Source organism: Sminthopsis crassicaudata, chromosome 4 (genome assembly GCF_048593235.1).
Source record: "Sminthopsis crassicaudata isolate SCR6 chromosome 4, ASM4859323v1, whole genome shotgun sequence".
Taxonomy (NCBI): Eukaryota; Metazoa; Chordata; class Mammalia; order Dasyuromorphia; family Dasyuridae; genus Sminthopsis; species Sminthopsis crassicaudata.
Window position 1 is genome coordinate 164,963,404 of NC_133620.1, and position 17,506 is coordinate 164,980,909.

The following is a 17,506-nucleotide window of genomic DNA, read 5'->3' on the forward strand; positions in this document are numbered from 1 at the left end:
ACTTAACCTCAGCCTCAGGGGGAAAAAAAAAATTAAAAAAAAAAAAAGAAGAAAAAACCCGAGTTCAAATCTAGCCACAGGTCCTTACAGTCCATTGGTTCCCTTTTGCTTAAAATACAAACTAAAATATAAATGTTCTTTTCTTAAATCTTTGCCAATTTGCATGATATGGGATGAAATGTCAGAATTGTTTTTAATAAAGATATAGAATTGTTATAAGGGAAGCAGAAAGGTGATGGCATCTGTTGGGAGAAATAGAAATTTAGGAAGAAATTGGCAAAGATTTAAAAAAAGGAAGAAAGTCAGTGTTAGAAAAGCTATAGGAAAAGATATTTACAGATACATTTCAGTGGAAGTTTCATTAGTCCAATTATTCTGGACAGCTCCTTCAACCAGACAAGAAAGATGACTAAACTGTGATCCCATCATTGGGAATACAGACCAAAGAAGTCAGGCAAAAAGAAGTCTAAAACACTCCTACCATTGCTTCTTGAGGCAATACATTGGAAACAAGGTTTTTGTCACTGTCTTTATCTTTCTTAAACTATCAACACTTCTGCTTAATAAATATTTGATTGTTCTTTCTCTAGTGAAAATGGATTTGAAGAAGGATTAAGCACATTGGGACTTGTGTCTGGGCTTTTGGGTGCTATGTGGTCACTTGGGTAAGAAGTTATTTTTCCTGTAGAATTTGCTTTACTTATATTTACTGGAGTTTTCATGTGAGATTTATTGTGCTAATAGTATAAGATTTATATATGAGAATTGGTATATCAATTTCAATCCCTTGATTCTTGAAATCCTCTCAGAAGCATTATGGAACTAGTGGAAAGTATTTGATGTAAAGTAGGGGATGCAAATTTAGATCTCCTTTCTGCTACTTACTAATTGTATGACCTTTGGCAAGTTTCCTATCGTCTCTTATTGATGAAGTGCACAGTATCTGGCACATAGTTGTCATTCTAAAATAAATGCTTGTTCACATCGCTCTCCTTCCCCCTCTTAGCTTTGGTTTCCTCACTTCTAAAATGAGGTTAGACTAAATGACCTCTGCTGTGTGTTAAATCACACTTTACATTCTTTAATTAAATTTTGCTCCTTTTTAAGTTGCTTCCTAATTTAAACAAGCCTTTTCTCTTTTCATGGCCAAGAAAAAATTAAGTAGAGGTACTTATAGTTTTTCTTCACTCTGAGATTATTTTCAAATTAGCTGCCTTTATTACATTAAAACAGTATCTCTATCTTAAAGAGAAAAGTAATCTAACTATTATTTACCTCTAAAACCTTTTAAAGAATTTACTTTTTATTTTTTCTTCTGACAAATTCTACAGAGTAGTATCTTAAAACTCATTAAGATATTTCAGCATATGTTAAACTTCTGTTAAGTGTCTTATTAGATAGGACAAAGAGAAGGGGGGTGGTGGTGTGTGAGCTCTTAGAATTACTCCCTTGCTATTTTAAAATTATTAATCTCCAATCTCCTTGATCTGCAAACCTCCAAAATCTACTATGATATTAACAGTTCTACACCAGGAAAAAGTTTTCCTTTTTTAATTTGATTTTATCTCTGTAATTGCAATATGACTACAGCTGAAATGACAGCAAGCATCTTGCAGGATTTTTTTTCCCCTCTTGCCAAAAGTAGGAGCAGTACTGCTTACTGGGAACAGCTGATTTTGTATTGCTGGAGAAACTGAGCAAGACAGAGATTAGAGATTAATAATTTATTAAATGGAGAGATATACTGGGACCAATGGATCCATGTTTGGTCCCAGGGCTGAATGAGACTTGGCTCCAAGAATCCAACAAACAATCAGAGTTCTCAATAACATATATACACGTGGCTCAGACACAGAGGGTAGACTGAGTCAGGGGCAGAGTCAGGGTACTGAGAGCGAGAACAGGATTCAGACAGGGTGGGATAAGCCTCTGGAGAGGGGATGACATAATCAGGGGGAGGTACCACAGACCTGGGGAGAAGCTTCTTGATAAGACAGTATCTGACATTCCAATAGCTTGATATTCTTTTAGAATAAGATCTTTTATCCTTATCAGGTATTCTGATAAAGAGGGAGGGGAAGTTTTGCAGAATTGAGAAGCAGGGAAACCAAGGCAGGACTGAGTCAGGATAATTAGGGAAACTGAGTCAAGACAATAAAAGAGAATTGTGGCATAACAACTTAAGTATAAAATTTCAGTGCTCTTTCCCTGCATTTTAAACTCTTTGACTGTAGCTTTTTAGAAGTTTTTCTGGCACTCTGCATTTTCCTCTTAGAAATATTTCAAATTCAGAATCTGCAAACAAAAGTAAACACAAGACAAAAAAAAAAAAACAACAGACAAAATGATAAGATATATTTGTTAGCCTTACTTTTTTTTTCATTTTACAGTAATGAAAAGAGGACCAAAATTAGGACCAAAAAAAGATTTACCTGCTGAATCTCTAGCATATTTATTTCAGATATCACATATTTCAGTTGTTTAGTGCTGTTTAGTCACTCTTACAACTATCAGGAGCATTCCTTAGTACAATGTTATCAAAAAGGAAGCAAATTTCCATTATGGGAACTCATAATTCTTCCCCACCCCTGGAGGAAAACCTAATCTTTAATTAAATTGTATTTTAAACTTCCCCTTAGGGGAAAATCTACCCATCTACTGGGGAAAATGTAATCTAAAATTATGCCACCCCCTCTTGGGGCAAACTAAATATGTAACTACATTAAATTAAACCTTACCTGAGCTCTGTAACCAGATTACTCTAGGGAATTTTTCTGAAAATTCTCAGCCCAAGAGTCAGAGTCCCACCCCAAGATGGCTGGCTTTTCCAAAAAATGTGCAGATGAAAGATGAAATCATTAAGAAAAAAAAAGCTTGAGTTTCCAAGCATGTTAATTTACTAATCAATGCTTGCAAATTGCCTAACAAATCAGTTCCAGGTCACAGTTTTTTTTTTTAATATATACACATATTTAAACACATTGCACACACAATCTCTTCTTTAGTCCTGTGGGATATACACATGCAACAACACTTCAAGAAAGAATTTGTGATCTGTGAGCCCGAGAACTTCCCAAAGTAAAAGCTTCCTTCTAGGACTTAGTAGACAAATCCAAAGGAAATGCCTGAAGCAAAGAGAGGTTAAATGAAAGAGTCCAGATCACACAGCATTATTGTTGTTGTTCTTTGTCCTGCATTCTGGAAGAGGACCATGACATCAGAGAGGAGATGTCATGACATGCAAGAGAATTGGATTTAGTTATGGGTGCAATGGCAAGAAAAAGATCGGGAAATTTGGAGATGACTGTGGATGAAGTGGAAGACCTTGGGCTTTTTAAGCTAAGGTCTTCAACAGGTCTCAATCTGAGGCAATGTCCTATAAGTGATTAAGGATAGGTAAAATATAAAGAAGAGAATGGCCTTTTTACCTAGTAAAATGTGTGTGTGTGTGTGTGTGTGTGTGTGTGTTGTGACTAACCTCTTTTACCTGATTTATAAATATGTGATGTACATATAATTTTTTTTTTAATTTTTTATTTTATTTTATAATTATAACATTTTTTGACAGTACATATGCATGGGTAATTTTTTACAACATTATCCCTTGCACTTACTTCTATTCAGATTTTTTCCCTTCCTCCCCCAACCCCCTCCCCCTGATGGCAAGCAGTCTTATATATGTTAAATATATTACAGTATAATTTAGATACAATATATGTGTGTAGAACCGAATTTTTTGTTGCACAGGAAGAATTGGATTCAGAAGGTAAAAATAACAGTTTACATTCATTTCCCAGTGTCATATAATTTTCATAATAGATATGTTTCTTACTATATATGTGTGTATGTCCATATTTTATATATGTGTGTGTGTATGTGTATATATCTATATCTATATATTATTTGTTTATTTATTTGGGTTTAAGCCATTAGAATCCTAGCCCATAAACCCCAAGATATTTTTGACATTCAGAAGTGGTGTTTGAACTCAGATCTTCCTAATTTCAAACCAGAACACTATGCAGTACAATCTCTAGATATGTATGTGTTTATTTGTGTACATATATTGATGATAGAAACAATATTTCATGCTATCATTGTATACTCTACGAATTTAACATGGTAGATATTCTTTGAAATAGAGTATATCATTTAAAAGTACTGTTTTATAGACCTATGGATTAGAAATATAAAGAACATGTGATAAATATGGCATCAGTTTTTAAGAAGTTAAATTTTTGGAATACTTTGCTCAAGTTCTACATTTGACCAATAGATGCATGTTATTTGATAACCTTAAAAAGATAATTTTTCGTTTGTCCTTTCAACTGAATTACCATGTAGCCATAATTCCAAAAGAATTAGAGGTTCTTTTTAACTTATAAAAGCAACTCTTTTGGGGTACATTTTTGTCCTCTTTTTTTTTTTTTTTTTTTTTTTTTAAAGAGCATTCATAGGACCAACACTAGGTGGATTTTTATATGAAAAAATTGGTTTTGAATGGGCTGCAGCTGTACAAGGACTCTGGACTCTAATTACTGTAAGTAATCAGTTTTTTTCTCTTAAGTTATATTACTACTCATGGAAAATAAATTCAAACATTAAAAAAAGAAGAAAAGAAAACATCTACAATGAAAAAATACACAGATGAGAACAGAATGAATTTCAGAAAAGAACACAGATAAGGAGGGCAATTTTAGTACTATTTGGATAAATTTAAAAGTATATAATGGAAGTTCACAGTTTTGTATAAAAATATCTGCATATTGCACAAGTAATTTTAATCAGCTACTGTAATTCTATTAAAGGGATTGGCGATGGGACTGTTTTATGTTCTGGAGCATTGTCGAGGAAAGAGGTACTTTAAACTGTTCACTTTTATTTATTTGTCCCTTATTAATTTTTTTTTTTTTTTTTAGTTTTTCCATAGCATTCATTTTAAAGTATGTTCCTTCCTCTCCTGTTCCCCTTCCCCAATCAATAGGCCTTCTTTTAGCAAAGATTTAAAATGGAAAAGCAATTTTAACAAAACCAACAAATAAATGAAATTTGACTGGCAGCATATGTAATGGCCTCATCTAAAGTCTTCCCACCTCTGGGAATGAAAGAGGATTTAAATTTTCTGCTTATTATATGCTCCACTGTTGGGGCAATAAAAGCCTTTAATAATCTGATCTCAGCCTTAATATAACTTACTTCCCTTCCTACACCCAGTCTAACTTTCTTGCTTTCATACACTATTTGTACTCTATAGTTTCATAATTTCCTTTAGTAATAATAATAGCCAAACTTTATATTGTGCTTACTATGCTAAATGCTTTAGAATTATTATCTTCACAACAACTTTACAAAGTAAGTGGGTTATTTTCCTCATTTTGTATTTATATTATTTAACATATTTATGTATTCCCACTTTACAAGTGAGAATACTGAGACAAACAGAAGTGACTTGTCAAACAGCTAGGAAGTTTTGAAGGTACACTATGGTGTCACCTAGCGGCCCCAGTTTAATCACCACTTCCCCCATCAAATCTTTCCTGATCTCCCTCAACTGCTAGTACCTATTCTTCCCCCTCCAAATTATCTTTGATATATTTGAACATACTCTTACCTGTAAAATTTTTGAGCACAGAACTGTTTTCAGTTTGTCTTTCTAAAAGCCCAATAAAGTATCAGACATATAGTAGATACTTGTTATATTCTTGCTGATTAATTAAAGAACATTTTTCAACCCTTCAAATTACCAGGCTTGAGCATTATAATTACACAAAGTTCTGTTATGTTATATTGTTGTATTTTTTGTGTATTTTTTCTTAGTTATGTTTACTTTATAATGATTTCTTAATTTTGGTAATAAGGGAGAGAACGTAGAACTCAAAAATCTTAAATGAAATAAAATTGTTTTAAATATAACTGTGGAAAAATATTAACATTAAATAAAATTCTGATTTGAAGGAAATATAACTTCAAATACTAGATTTTTAGAGTCGATTCAGTTCTAAGAAAATGAAATCATAATCACTTGGCAAGAGTAGTCATAAAGTAAACATTTTGTTACAATTTAAAATATTCATCTTTTTCTTTTAAGAACATTGGATTATTTCTCAGTAGATGAGATTGGGAGGGAGAAAAGGCAGATATTTTATGAAAAATAAAATATAGTTAAAATTTTTAAAATAAGCATTGTAATATCTTTCTTTTTTTAAAAAAATTGTAGACGTGAACTCCAAAATACCCTCATCACAGAAGAAGAAAGAGAAGAAAGAACATCTCTATTGCCCCATGAAATATAACCTTACATACTCTGGATAGAAAGAATGCTTGAAACTGTATTTTTGTTACTTTTAGAAATTAGAAATTTTTTTTTTTTCAGAAAGAAGATCCTGTAAACAGGACACAGGGCCTTAAAACCAGTCTTCTGAACCTGTTGACACTACCTTTTGAATAATCCAGTTAGGCAATCAATGGCCCTAATAAAGTGGCTAACTTTGATGCACATTGTACAGGACAAATGTTGGAAAATTCTGTGGACCTTTTTTTAAGTGAATGTCATAGCTCCTTGCTTTCTGGGCTGGTGGCTAATGTATTCAAATTTCTTACTAGTTCAATATATGTTTTACCAGAAGTGCAATCATTCTGTAAATGCACCTTTTTATAGGGGGGGTTGGGAAAAGAGGATGACTTGACTTATCTATGGTAACTAATAACTTCAATGAACTTAATAACTCAAAATATTTAAAAACTGAATTTGAAGTTAAATAAAACATTTTTCTTAGTGTTGAACTTATTTGTCTATCTGATTCAGGAGGGAAAATTCCTTATTACTGTGCTTGAAATCTAAAGTGTACCTTCTTATTTCTTTATTTTTTTATTTTCTGAGGCTGGAGTTAAGTGACTTGCCCAGGGTCATACAGCTAGGAAGTGTTAAGTGTTTGAGATCACATTTGAACTCAGGTCCTCCTGAATTCAAGGTTGGTGCTCTATCCACTGTGCCACCTAGCTGCCCCCTTCTTATTTCTTTAAAAAGAAAAAGAAAATAAAGGAAAGGAAAAGAATGATCTGCTGTGCTTTTGAAAGGTGCATGAGCAACATTCCTTGTTTGTCCTTTTTATAACATACAAATTTGGCCTTATTTACATAATAAGATTTATCCCAGCTCAGCAGCCTCAGGCTTAGTTTTCCCATCTATAAAATAAATAAATTTTTTACTTCAGAAGTTTTCTTTTAAGAAAGAAAACTTGAAAACTCCTTTGATCTATTGCTAAAATGTCTAGACAAATGTTCAGATGCAGTTTTTTCTGTTTGCAAACTGAGAACAACATGGCCTTAGATTCAGCTTGATTCATCTTGGACTCCTATTTAACTTCCATATCAAACTTATCACCAAATCTTGTCATTTTTACCTTCACATTTGATTTTCTAGGCATCATCTTTTCTCCATATACAAATAACCACTATTCTCATTCAATTTTTAATCACTTCCTGCCTGGATGATTGCAGTGGCCTTCAATTTGGTTTACTATCCTCTGGTCTCTCCTCTCTCCAAACCATTTTTTATCCAGCTGCCAAAGTGATTTTCCTAAAACTTAATTCTGTGTAGGTCATCTCCCTGCTCAGTAAATAACAGTGGCTCACTAATTCCTCCAGGATCAAATAAAAAAGTCCTCTGTTTGATATTTAAAGCCTCTTTACAACCTGGATTACTTTTCTAGTTTATTATACCTTATTGCCCTCCATGTTGCAATTTAGCTATGATAGTTTATTTGTTTTTTTTTTTTTTTTTTTTTTTTAATTTTTTATTTTATTTTATAATTATAACATTTTTTGACAGTACATATGCATGGGTAATTTTTTACAACATTATCCCTTGCACTTACTTCTATTCAGATTTTTTCCCTTCCTCCCCCAACCCCCTCCCCCTGATGGCAAGCAGTCTTATATATGTTAAATATATTACAGTATAATTTAGATACAATATATGTGTGTAGAACCGAATTTTTTGTTGCACAGGAAGAATTGGATTCAGAAGGTAAAAATAACAGTTTACATTCATTTCCCAGTCCTTTTCTGGATGTAGCTGGTTCTGTCCATCATTAATCAATTGGAATTGGATTAGCTCTTCTCTATGTTGAAGAAATCCACTTCCATCAGCATACATCTTCGTACAGTATCATTGTTGAAGTGTATAATGATCTTCTGGTTCTGCTCGTTTCACTCAGCATCAGTTGATGTAAGTCTCTCCAAGCCTCTCTGTATTCCTCCTGTTGGTCATTTCTTATAGAACAGTAATATTCCATAACATTCATATACCATAGTTTACCCAACCATTCTCCAATTGATGGACATCCATTCATCTTCCAGCTTCTAGCCACTATGAAAAGGGCTGCCACAAACATTTTGGCACAAACAGGACCCTTTCCCTTCTCTAGTAGTTCCTTGGGGTATAAGCCCAGTAGTAGTATGGCTGGGTCAAAGGGTATGCACATTTTGATAACTTTTTGGGCATAATTCCAGATTGCTCTCCAGAATGGTTGGATTCTTTCACAACTCCACCAACAATGCATCAGTGTCCCAGTTTTCCCACAGCCCCTCCAACATTCATCGTTATTTGTTCCTGTCATTTTAGCCAATCTGACAGGTGTGTAATGATACCTCAGAGTTGTCTTAATTTGCATTTCTCTGATCAATAGTGATTTGGAACACTCTTTCATATGAGTGGAAATAGTTTTAATTTCATCATCTGAAAATTGTCTGTTCATATCCTTTGACCATTTATCAATTGGAGAATGGCTTGATTTCTTATAAATTAAAGTCAATTCTCTGTATATTTTGGAGATGAGGCCTTTATCAGAACCTTTAACTGTAAAAATTTTTTCCCAATTTGTTACTTCCCTTCTAATCTTGTTTGCATTAGTTTTGTTTGTGCAGAAACTTTTTAATTTGGTGTAATCAAAATGTTCTATTTTGTGATCAATAATGGTCTCTAGTTCTCCCTTGGACACAAACTCCTTCCTCCTCCACAAGTCTGAGAGGTAAACCATCCCATGTTCCTCCAATTTATTTATGATTTCGTTCTTTATGCCTAAATCTTGGACCCATTTTGATCTAATCTTAGTATGTGGTGTTAAATGTGGGTCCGATAGTTTATTTGTTATTCCTTGTCTTTGCACTGGCCATCTCTTTCCTGAGTTTCCCTTTTTTCTTTCAAGTTATTGTTATTCGGTCACAGGTATTTATTACACACCTGTTGATTAAAGCACATTTTCTCAATTGTTCTTATTGCCAAACTTGATCATTATAATTGCACAGGTTTCAGTTATGTTCTATTGTTAGTCTTTGTGAGTGTGTGTGTGTGTGTGTGTTTCTTGATTATGCTTACACTGCATGATATACTATTAGCTTTTCCTTTTTCCTTTAAAATTTTTGATTTGAGGAAATGAAGGCAGCATAACTTTAAATGTTATAATCCTAAAATTATTTGGATGTAATTTAACATATGCACTTTTTTTCCTTATAATAAACATCAAATTCCAGTTTTAGATACTGTTTCCAATTCCCCACCTTCCCTCTCCCCCTTTTCCCCTCCCCCCCAAGAAAATAGACCATTAACTACTGGGTTCTTTTGTCAAAGAAATTCATTCAGCGTTTTTAAAGTGCCTAGGCTGGGAATACAAGACACACTGTTTATAGCTTTATTAATGGGAAAGCTAATGGTACAACCACAGCTAATTAACTATAACTACAAGAAAGAATATGGAGAAAGCATCCATTCTTCTTGAATGTCTCTGTATTATGTGGTGATTAGATGGGATAGGATGGTGTTATCAGATTATCAGGAAAGATTTAACCTTAGTTGGGTCTTGAAAGACTGGAATTCAACAAGCAGAAAAAAATTTCTTGTAAAACCAGAACTTTGAGAAAGTACTGAAGTTTTTAGAAGTGAGCCTTTTCTGTTTTAGAATTTTGTATTTCAAATGTCATCCATGATAGTCTTTTTCTGGCAAGAACATGACCCCTTGGGTTCTTAAAGGTACATGGAGAGAGAGCAGACTAGCAGAAGCTATTGAGTTGCAAAGGCCCATTCATCTTGTATATCTTGGCTCTGGAGAAATAGCTTGTTCATTCATTTCAGTCATGTCTTGTAGCGAGCTGTCGTCTCTAGAAGCTGCTGGATCACTCTCTGGGAAGAGATCTGCTGTGTCTTCTACTCAAATCTCCGACAGATTCTTCTTCCTGTAACAAACCGTTGTCTCCAGGCAGTTGCTGTTAACTCTTGTCCAGAGAAGTGACTTCCCTTCCTGCAGGGAGTCCTGTCAAGCCTGATGCAATGCAGAGTCTCTTCTATCTCTGGGAGTCCTCTCTTTTATTCTCCCAGAGAATGGGCGTGGGATAATGCAAGGGCTTCTGGGAAGAACCACCTCAGCCAATGAGCCTGCTCCTTCCATCAAGTCAACCTGAGTTCTCACCTTGTAATTGTCCAACCTGAATTCTCACCTTGTCACTATCCAGACAACCCGAGTTCTCACCTAGTAATCCCAACAATGTCTGATAATGAAATTTGCAATTTCCTTCTCCAGCTCATTTGACAAATAAGAAAAGTGAGGCAAACAGGCTAAGTGTCTTTCCCAGGATCATACAGTAAGTATCTGAAGATGAATTTGAACTCAGGAAGTTAGTCTTCTTGACTCTAGGCCTACTATGATATTCATTAAACCATCTAGCTGCCCTGGAGAAATAACTTAGCATTGGTCAAAAGACTTGTCACCAGATTGTCCACAGGATGATGAATTTTTCTGCTTTCACTCCCACTTATAGGGGATCATTATCTGCATAAATGGAGGGAGTCTCTATATCTGAGAAAACACTGATTACTGAGATATTCATATGCCATGATCAATTCCTCTGAAGCATTCAATTGTTTTAATATCCTGAAATCCACACTAAAATTGTGATTAAAACTCTAATGCCTGTGCTTTAAGCTGTGTAGTCAGTATTGGTTTAATCATTTAGGTCTTCCATTTCTTGAAATCACTTTTAAGGGAAATACAAATAATTAAAGTGAGGTTAAATATTCAAAATTAGTACAGATTGGAATACTCTGAATGAATGAAAAATTATCAGTTATTACTTTTTATTAGAGATATTGAAAATTCAGAAAAAAATTCCCTTCTAATTCATTAATTTTCATTGACATTGAGAAGACCCTATAATCTTAGTTATCTAGGGAAATAAGAGATTTTTGGCTTTTATTCTCATTAAGGTACCACATTAATAATAATAATAGCAATGATAGCATTTATATAGCACTCACTACTGCTTGGTGCTATGTTAAGCACCTTAGTAAATGTTATTTAGTTTGATTCTCATGACAATCTTGATAATCATTGTTATTATCCTCTTTTTTTATTCAGGAGAAAATTAAGAAAGACCTTAAGTGCCTTGCCCAGGGTCACCCAACATTTTTCTATATGGTCATATATAACTTTGATTACTTCATCTGAAAACTTCATATCTTTTGATCATTTATCAAATGCAAATTTAAAAAAAATCTGAGATATATCTCATATTTATCAGATTAGCTAATAGGCCAGAAAAGAAAAAAGACAAATGGTGGCAATGTGGGTAAAATGAGGCATTAATGCATTGTTGGTGAAGTTGTGAACTAATTCAACTATACTGTAGAGGATTTTAAAACTATGCCCAAAGGGCTATAAAACCACTACAAGGTCTACATCCCACAAAATATTAAAAAAAAAAAAAAAAAAAAAGAAAGGCCCTATTTGTCCAAAAATATTTATCATATTTAGCAGATAAAAATAAAGCATTTTTCTGGGGGCAAAAAATTTGAAATTGAAGGAATGCCCATCAATTGGAAAATGGCAGAACAAATTGTAATATGTGATAATGATAGAATACTATTGTGCTTTTAAAAAATTATAATCAAGATACTTTCAGAAAAACTCAAAAAAACTTACATGAGCTGATATTTCAACCTTTATATCTTTCCTAAACATCTTCTCATATGGAGACAGATCTGTCTGGGCCCTAAAGTTCTTCACAGTCAGATACTTTCATATCTTTCCCGCCTTTTCATACCAGCAATACCACTGCTTTGACATGGCTGTTTTCCATGCATACCATGCTCTCTTCTCATCTCTGTCACTTAAAGTCCATGGCTTCCTCAAAGACTCACCTTAAACTCTACCTTCTATGGGAAACCTTTCTCAGATTCTTCAGACATTGAAGCCTTTTATTCCAAGTTACCTTCTTTCTACCTTGCATGTACCTTATACATACCGATTTATTTACATGATGTCTCTCTTTCTTTCTCATTGTCCAATGACGGCAAGGACTGTTTTTTTGTGTTTTTGCCCTTTTTAGAATTCCTTGCATTAAGCACAATTCCTGGAACATAGTAAATTACTCAAAAAGTGCTTGTTGGTTGATTGATTACCAGATAATAAATAGTATAATCAAGTTTAAAGATTCTTATTTCTTTTTTGAAAATCAACTTGTTTTCATGTCATCTACATTTCCTGATATATTCCTCTCCTACTACCTAGAAAGTCATTCCTTATAAGAAGGAATTTTTAAAAAAATAGTTCAGTAAAACAAACCAGGACACTAATCAAATCTGAAATGTCACATTCTACAACCATGATTTTCCTTCCTCTGCAAAAGAGAGAGTGACAGTAATACATTCTTATATCTCATCTTTGGGGCCAGGATTTTTATATTTCTGTTTCAAAGATTGACTCATAAACTTTATTTTTTTCTAAAGCAGGCTCCTTAATAATAATAATAATAATAATAATAATAATAATAATAATAATAATAATAAAACTTTGTCCTAAATGATATTTTAGACAACTGAAAGTGTTTATTGTTCTGCTGCCATACTTAACTGCATTTTGATTGAAAAGCCTACAAAGTATACACAATACACATGTATAACATTTTTCAGCATTAAGTTTTATTTTATAGTTGCTGAGGCATTTGGGGTTAAGTGACTTGCCCAGGATCATACAGGTAGGAAGTGTTAGGTATCTGAGACCAGATTTGAACTCAGGTCCTCCTGACTTCAGAGTTGGTGCCCTATCCACTGCACCACCTAGCTGCCCCTTTGGCATTAAATTTTAACAGGAATCTCCTTCCCTTTTCCTACTCCCTAACAAATAGTTTACTTGATTTGGTCATCTCTCAACATCAGAAAAAAAAGACGAATTTACTTACTTTAACAGCATGTAATAATTTACTAACTAAAGCACTTTTTCTTCTTTTTTTTTATTAAAGTTTTTTATTTTCAAAATATATGCACAGATAATTTTCAACATTCCCTTTTGCAAAACTTTGTGTTCCAATTTTTTTTTCTTTCCCTTCCCCCCACCCCTTCCCCAAATGACAAGTAATCCAATATATGTTAAACATGTGCAGTGAAAAAATGAGAAAGGAAACAAAATGCAAGAAACAACAAAAAGAATGAAAAAAACTAGGTTGTGATTCATACTCAGTCCGGACAGTCCTCTCTGGGTGCAGATGGCTCTAGAATCCCTTTTTCTAAAAAAAATTAAAAAAAAAAAAAAAATCATTCATTTCCCCAAAACTAATCAATTTCCTTTGCTTTTTTCTGGTGTCTATTCTTTCACCATTTAACGCAATACCTTAGACACAACAGGTAGGTGAATTGTTAAAGATTCTCAAATAAATGAATGGTTGTTATTTAGAATCTGAGTTTTGAGCTGTTACTGTTAGCTTAGTAGCAAGTACTAAAAGCAAGAATTGAAGTATTTGAATTGATTAGATAATTTAGATTGAGTAGCACAGAGAGGAAGCAGGGTTTACTTGTGGTAGTTTGGATATTTCTCATCCTCATATTTCCGTAGTCCCTTCCTAATCATTTCAGAGAATTTTTATTAGAATATTGTCATTATTTCTGAAGGTAAACTAGTGCCATTAGCTGGCTCAAAGGTTTGTGCTTTGAGAGCCAATGTGTGACAAGAGGGAAAAATAGAGAATATGAAGTCAAAGAGTTGGGGGTTCGACTCTGTTACTTGTTATCTTTCTGATACTTTGCAGCCCTTGACCTCAATATTAAGTCCGAAAAAATGAAGAGGGTGAACTAACTGAACCCTGAGTGCAGGGAAAAGAGGACTGAATTTATGTTCAGGGAATCTGGTTCTGAGCCTCAATTCCTCAGGGAAGCTGGTCTGAGTCTCAGTTTCCTCCTCTGTAAAATGGGAATAATAATTTTTCCCTGAGCTGCCTTCAAAGGGCTATTGTTATTTGGTGTGGAAAAGAGATATGGATATGTATAAAAAGCCATTGGATATAAACATGGTGGAAACAGAAGCAAGCATTATTATTTTATTCTGTTTCATAGCTGTGTGCCTCTGGGCACAATGCTTCTCTTGTTTGTGAAATCAAGCCTCCCAAAGTCCTAGCCCTTAATCACCTAGAATTCAATGTAGTTATGTGGATTAAAAACATTCCTCAAATCAAAAAAAGAAAAAAAAATTGAGTTTTGGTTTGACATTGCTTCAGGTGCTATATACTTGGCTCTAAGAGTTGCATTGTACAGTTTTTTTTTTTTTTCCTTCTCAGTGTTGTCTCATGTGATGCGTTCATAAGATTTCTAAACAGCCAATAGCCAATAGTGACATTATCCAGAACTATTTCCCAATCTATAAATATCCAGGTATCTTGGTTTTCATTTTCAGAAGACATTAGATTCCAGCCATGGTTACTTCTTGGTTTCCCATTTGTGTGACAGCTTAAACACATTTATAGGTGCCATATGACCATGCTGTTATACTACAAAATATATCATAAACATCTGTTTTTCCAGTAAAGATGCCCTGAGGTTGATGAATAAACACTTAGGTGTTTTAGAGAAAGCAATCAAACTGACAGGCAAGCAGATAATATTCCTGAAATACAAGGTGAATAAGCATATGCTGTTATTTAGTACTGTACCCCCAGAATTTGGAGTTCATGTCTGGATCATCATAAGAGACACTCATTTATCCTTATTTAGATTTCTCAGACCCTCATATCAATTGGAGGCCATGTACAGAACCTTGCAGGATCTATTTGGGAAAAAAAAAAAAATAAGATTCTGTAATAGATAACATTTGTATAGCATTTTAAGCTTTATAAAGTGTTTGATGTGTATTATCTCACTTGACCTTCATAACAATCCTGTGAATTGGTATCATTCTAATTTTACAGATAAGGAAATTGAGGCTGAGAGCATTTATATGCCCAGGGTCACATAGCTGGTAAGTATCTGAGGAAGCATTTGAACTCAGATTTTTCAGGTTCCATGTCCAGTGCTCTAACCACTGTAATACCTCATCATCTAAGAGGCAGAGTAACTCAAAGTTCTTTTTTATTTTATGCTAAGTGCTGGGCTAAGTACAGGGAATAAAAAAGACACTAATGAAATAATTCTTTCCCTCAATGAATGTACATCCTAATATTCTAACGGGGAAAATGACATGTACATGTGTAAGAAAATTAATGAAAATGTTAATCAAAATTAATACATTTGAGAGGGATGATATGAATAGCTAGGATGGATAGGGTGTTCATGTAGAAGATGACTTGAATTCTCTTCAAGGAAACCAGGAGCTCCAGAAGATAAAGAAGATAAGATAGAACATTAAGGACAGCTAATGTTGAAAGGAAAAAATCTCTCCTAGGTCTTCACACTCATAAATCAGGCAGTTCAGGAAAATGTAGAAAAAGGAGTTTGCTATTTTATACAAAGCATATAAATTGCATGAGTCTGGCAGTGAACAAGCCTTGTTTCAAAGACAAACTTTTGTAACAAGAGAAATTCTGAAAGACTGAAAATACAAAAAGGGTATAGACTAGTGCTTCATCAATGGCAAGTTAATCCAGTAGGATGTGGATTCTAAAGCAGTCAAAGCATATGTGACTGGAATGTTCAGCCTGGCATATACAATAGCTATCACATTTGTCTGTGTGCCCTCCTCCCAACCTGTGATGCATGAAGTCTTTCACCTTTACTTGTGCAGCTCCTTGTCCTGTAGATCTCTAAAGGGATGAAACTCATGGATACATTCATATTTACATGGTAAAAGTGTATAAGTAGTGGTAGTGATGTAGTGGCAGACCTGTAGTCACAACTGTGTACCTCAATTTCCTCATTTGGAAAATAAACTGAGGAAGGGAAAAGGCAAACTATTCCAGTATCTCTACCAAAAAAATCCCAAATGCGGTCTCAAAGAATCAGACCCAATCAAAATGACTGAACAACAAATTGGATAAATTCTTCAATAATGTGAAGCTACTTAGATGATCTACTGTATGAGCAGAGCAAAAGTTGGCCATGGATGGAAGAGTGTGGGAAAATGAATAACATGTAAAGACAGTAGAAAGATAGGGAGAGACCAAGTTTTGAAGAGATTAAAATTTCAAATAGAGGCATTTCTATTTGATGCTAGAGGCAATAAGGAACCACTATTTATAAGGAGTAGGTATGCAGTACTGCTCTTAGATCTAGTCAAATACTACCCCTTCCCTACAAAATAATTATGAATAATCTATATAAAGAAGAGAATGTTACCTCATTTTACATACGTATATGTACATATACATGTATATGTATATACAATAAATTACACCCACCAACTGTCAATTGTCCTAGAATGTGTGAATGCAGCAGAAATTTAGTACTATGACAATAGCATAATAAGGTCACAAAGTCCTCAAATTAGTGCCAAAGTAACTGTCAAAAATTTATTTCTAAAGCATCAGGTCTCTATTACCAGTAGCTACAGGACAACCAATTAGGGCTTGACTTGTCACCCTCCCCTTTGCAATTAAAGTTTGAAGACAAAGAGAGAAAAAGCTCCCACTGTCCTATAACCCTATTGATAAGCCCTTGAGCTGGACTATGGCAAAGCTTCCAGACAAAAAAAGGATAGAACCTGAGGATGAGACCATGCTCTAGAACTAGCGACCAGGGAGTGAAATGCTGCTCACCCTCCATATTGTTTAGGGCTCCTAGAGCAGCAGGCATCTCAAATCTCTATAAGAGTAGGATGAAGCAGGTAAGGAGAGGAGTTGTTCATCCATGTCATCTTCCTGCTCCCAAGTATTTCTTTGTTTTTCACACTCCAAAGCCATATCAAGAGACCAAGTGAACAATGGAGTTATGATCATATCATCATCATCATCATCATCATCATCATCATCATCATCATCATCATCACTAGCATTTATATGCTGCTTTAAAGTTTAGAAATGTTATGTAATACTCATAATGATTCTGGGAAGCAAGTACTATTATTATCCCCATTTTACAGGTGAGGAAACTGAGGGTGAGAAAGGACTTGCTCAAAGTCACACTACCAATTAGTCTCTAAGGCAGGATTTGAACTAAGTTCTTCCTAATTCCAAATCCAGTGCTCTCTCCACTGAGCCACCCAGACTACTTGTCTCATTCACTATTTTGAAATATCAGAAATAGTAAATTTGG

At 34.2% G+C, this 17,506-nt stretch overlaps 1 protein-coding gene across 2 annotated transcripts in view; it reads left to right on the forward strand.

Moving 5' to 3' along the window:
- Positions 1-6,783, forward strand: part of SLC18B1 (solute carrier family 18 member B1) — a 47,853-nt gene extending 41,070 nt beyond the window's left edge. Inside the window, exons 12-15 of one of the 2 annotated variants that reach the window (XM_074309804.1) lie at positions 591-665; positions 4,447-4,540; positions 4,809-4,858; positions 6,218-6,783. In XM_074309804.1, the coding sequence (XP_074165905.1) occupies positions 591-665; positions 4,447-4,540; positions 4,809-4,858; positions 6,218-6,293 (295 nt within the window). In that variant the 3' untranslated portion in view covers positions 6,294-6,783. The remainder of the gene's footprint in view (positions 1-590; positions 666-4,446; positions 4,541-4,808; positions 4,859-6,217) is intronic. The other variant, XM_074309805.1, reaches the window with a different exon arrangement.
- Positions 6,784-17,506: the final 10,723 nt, after the last annotated feature.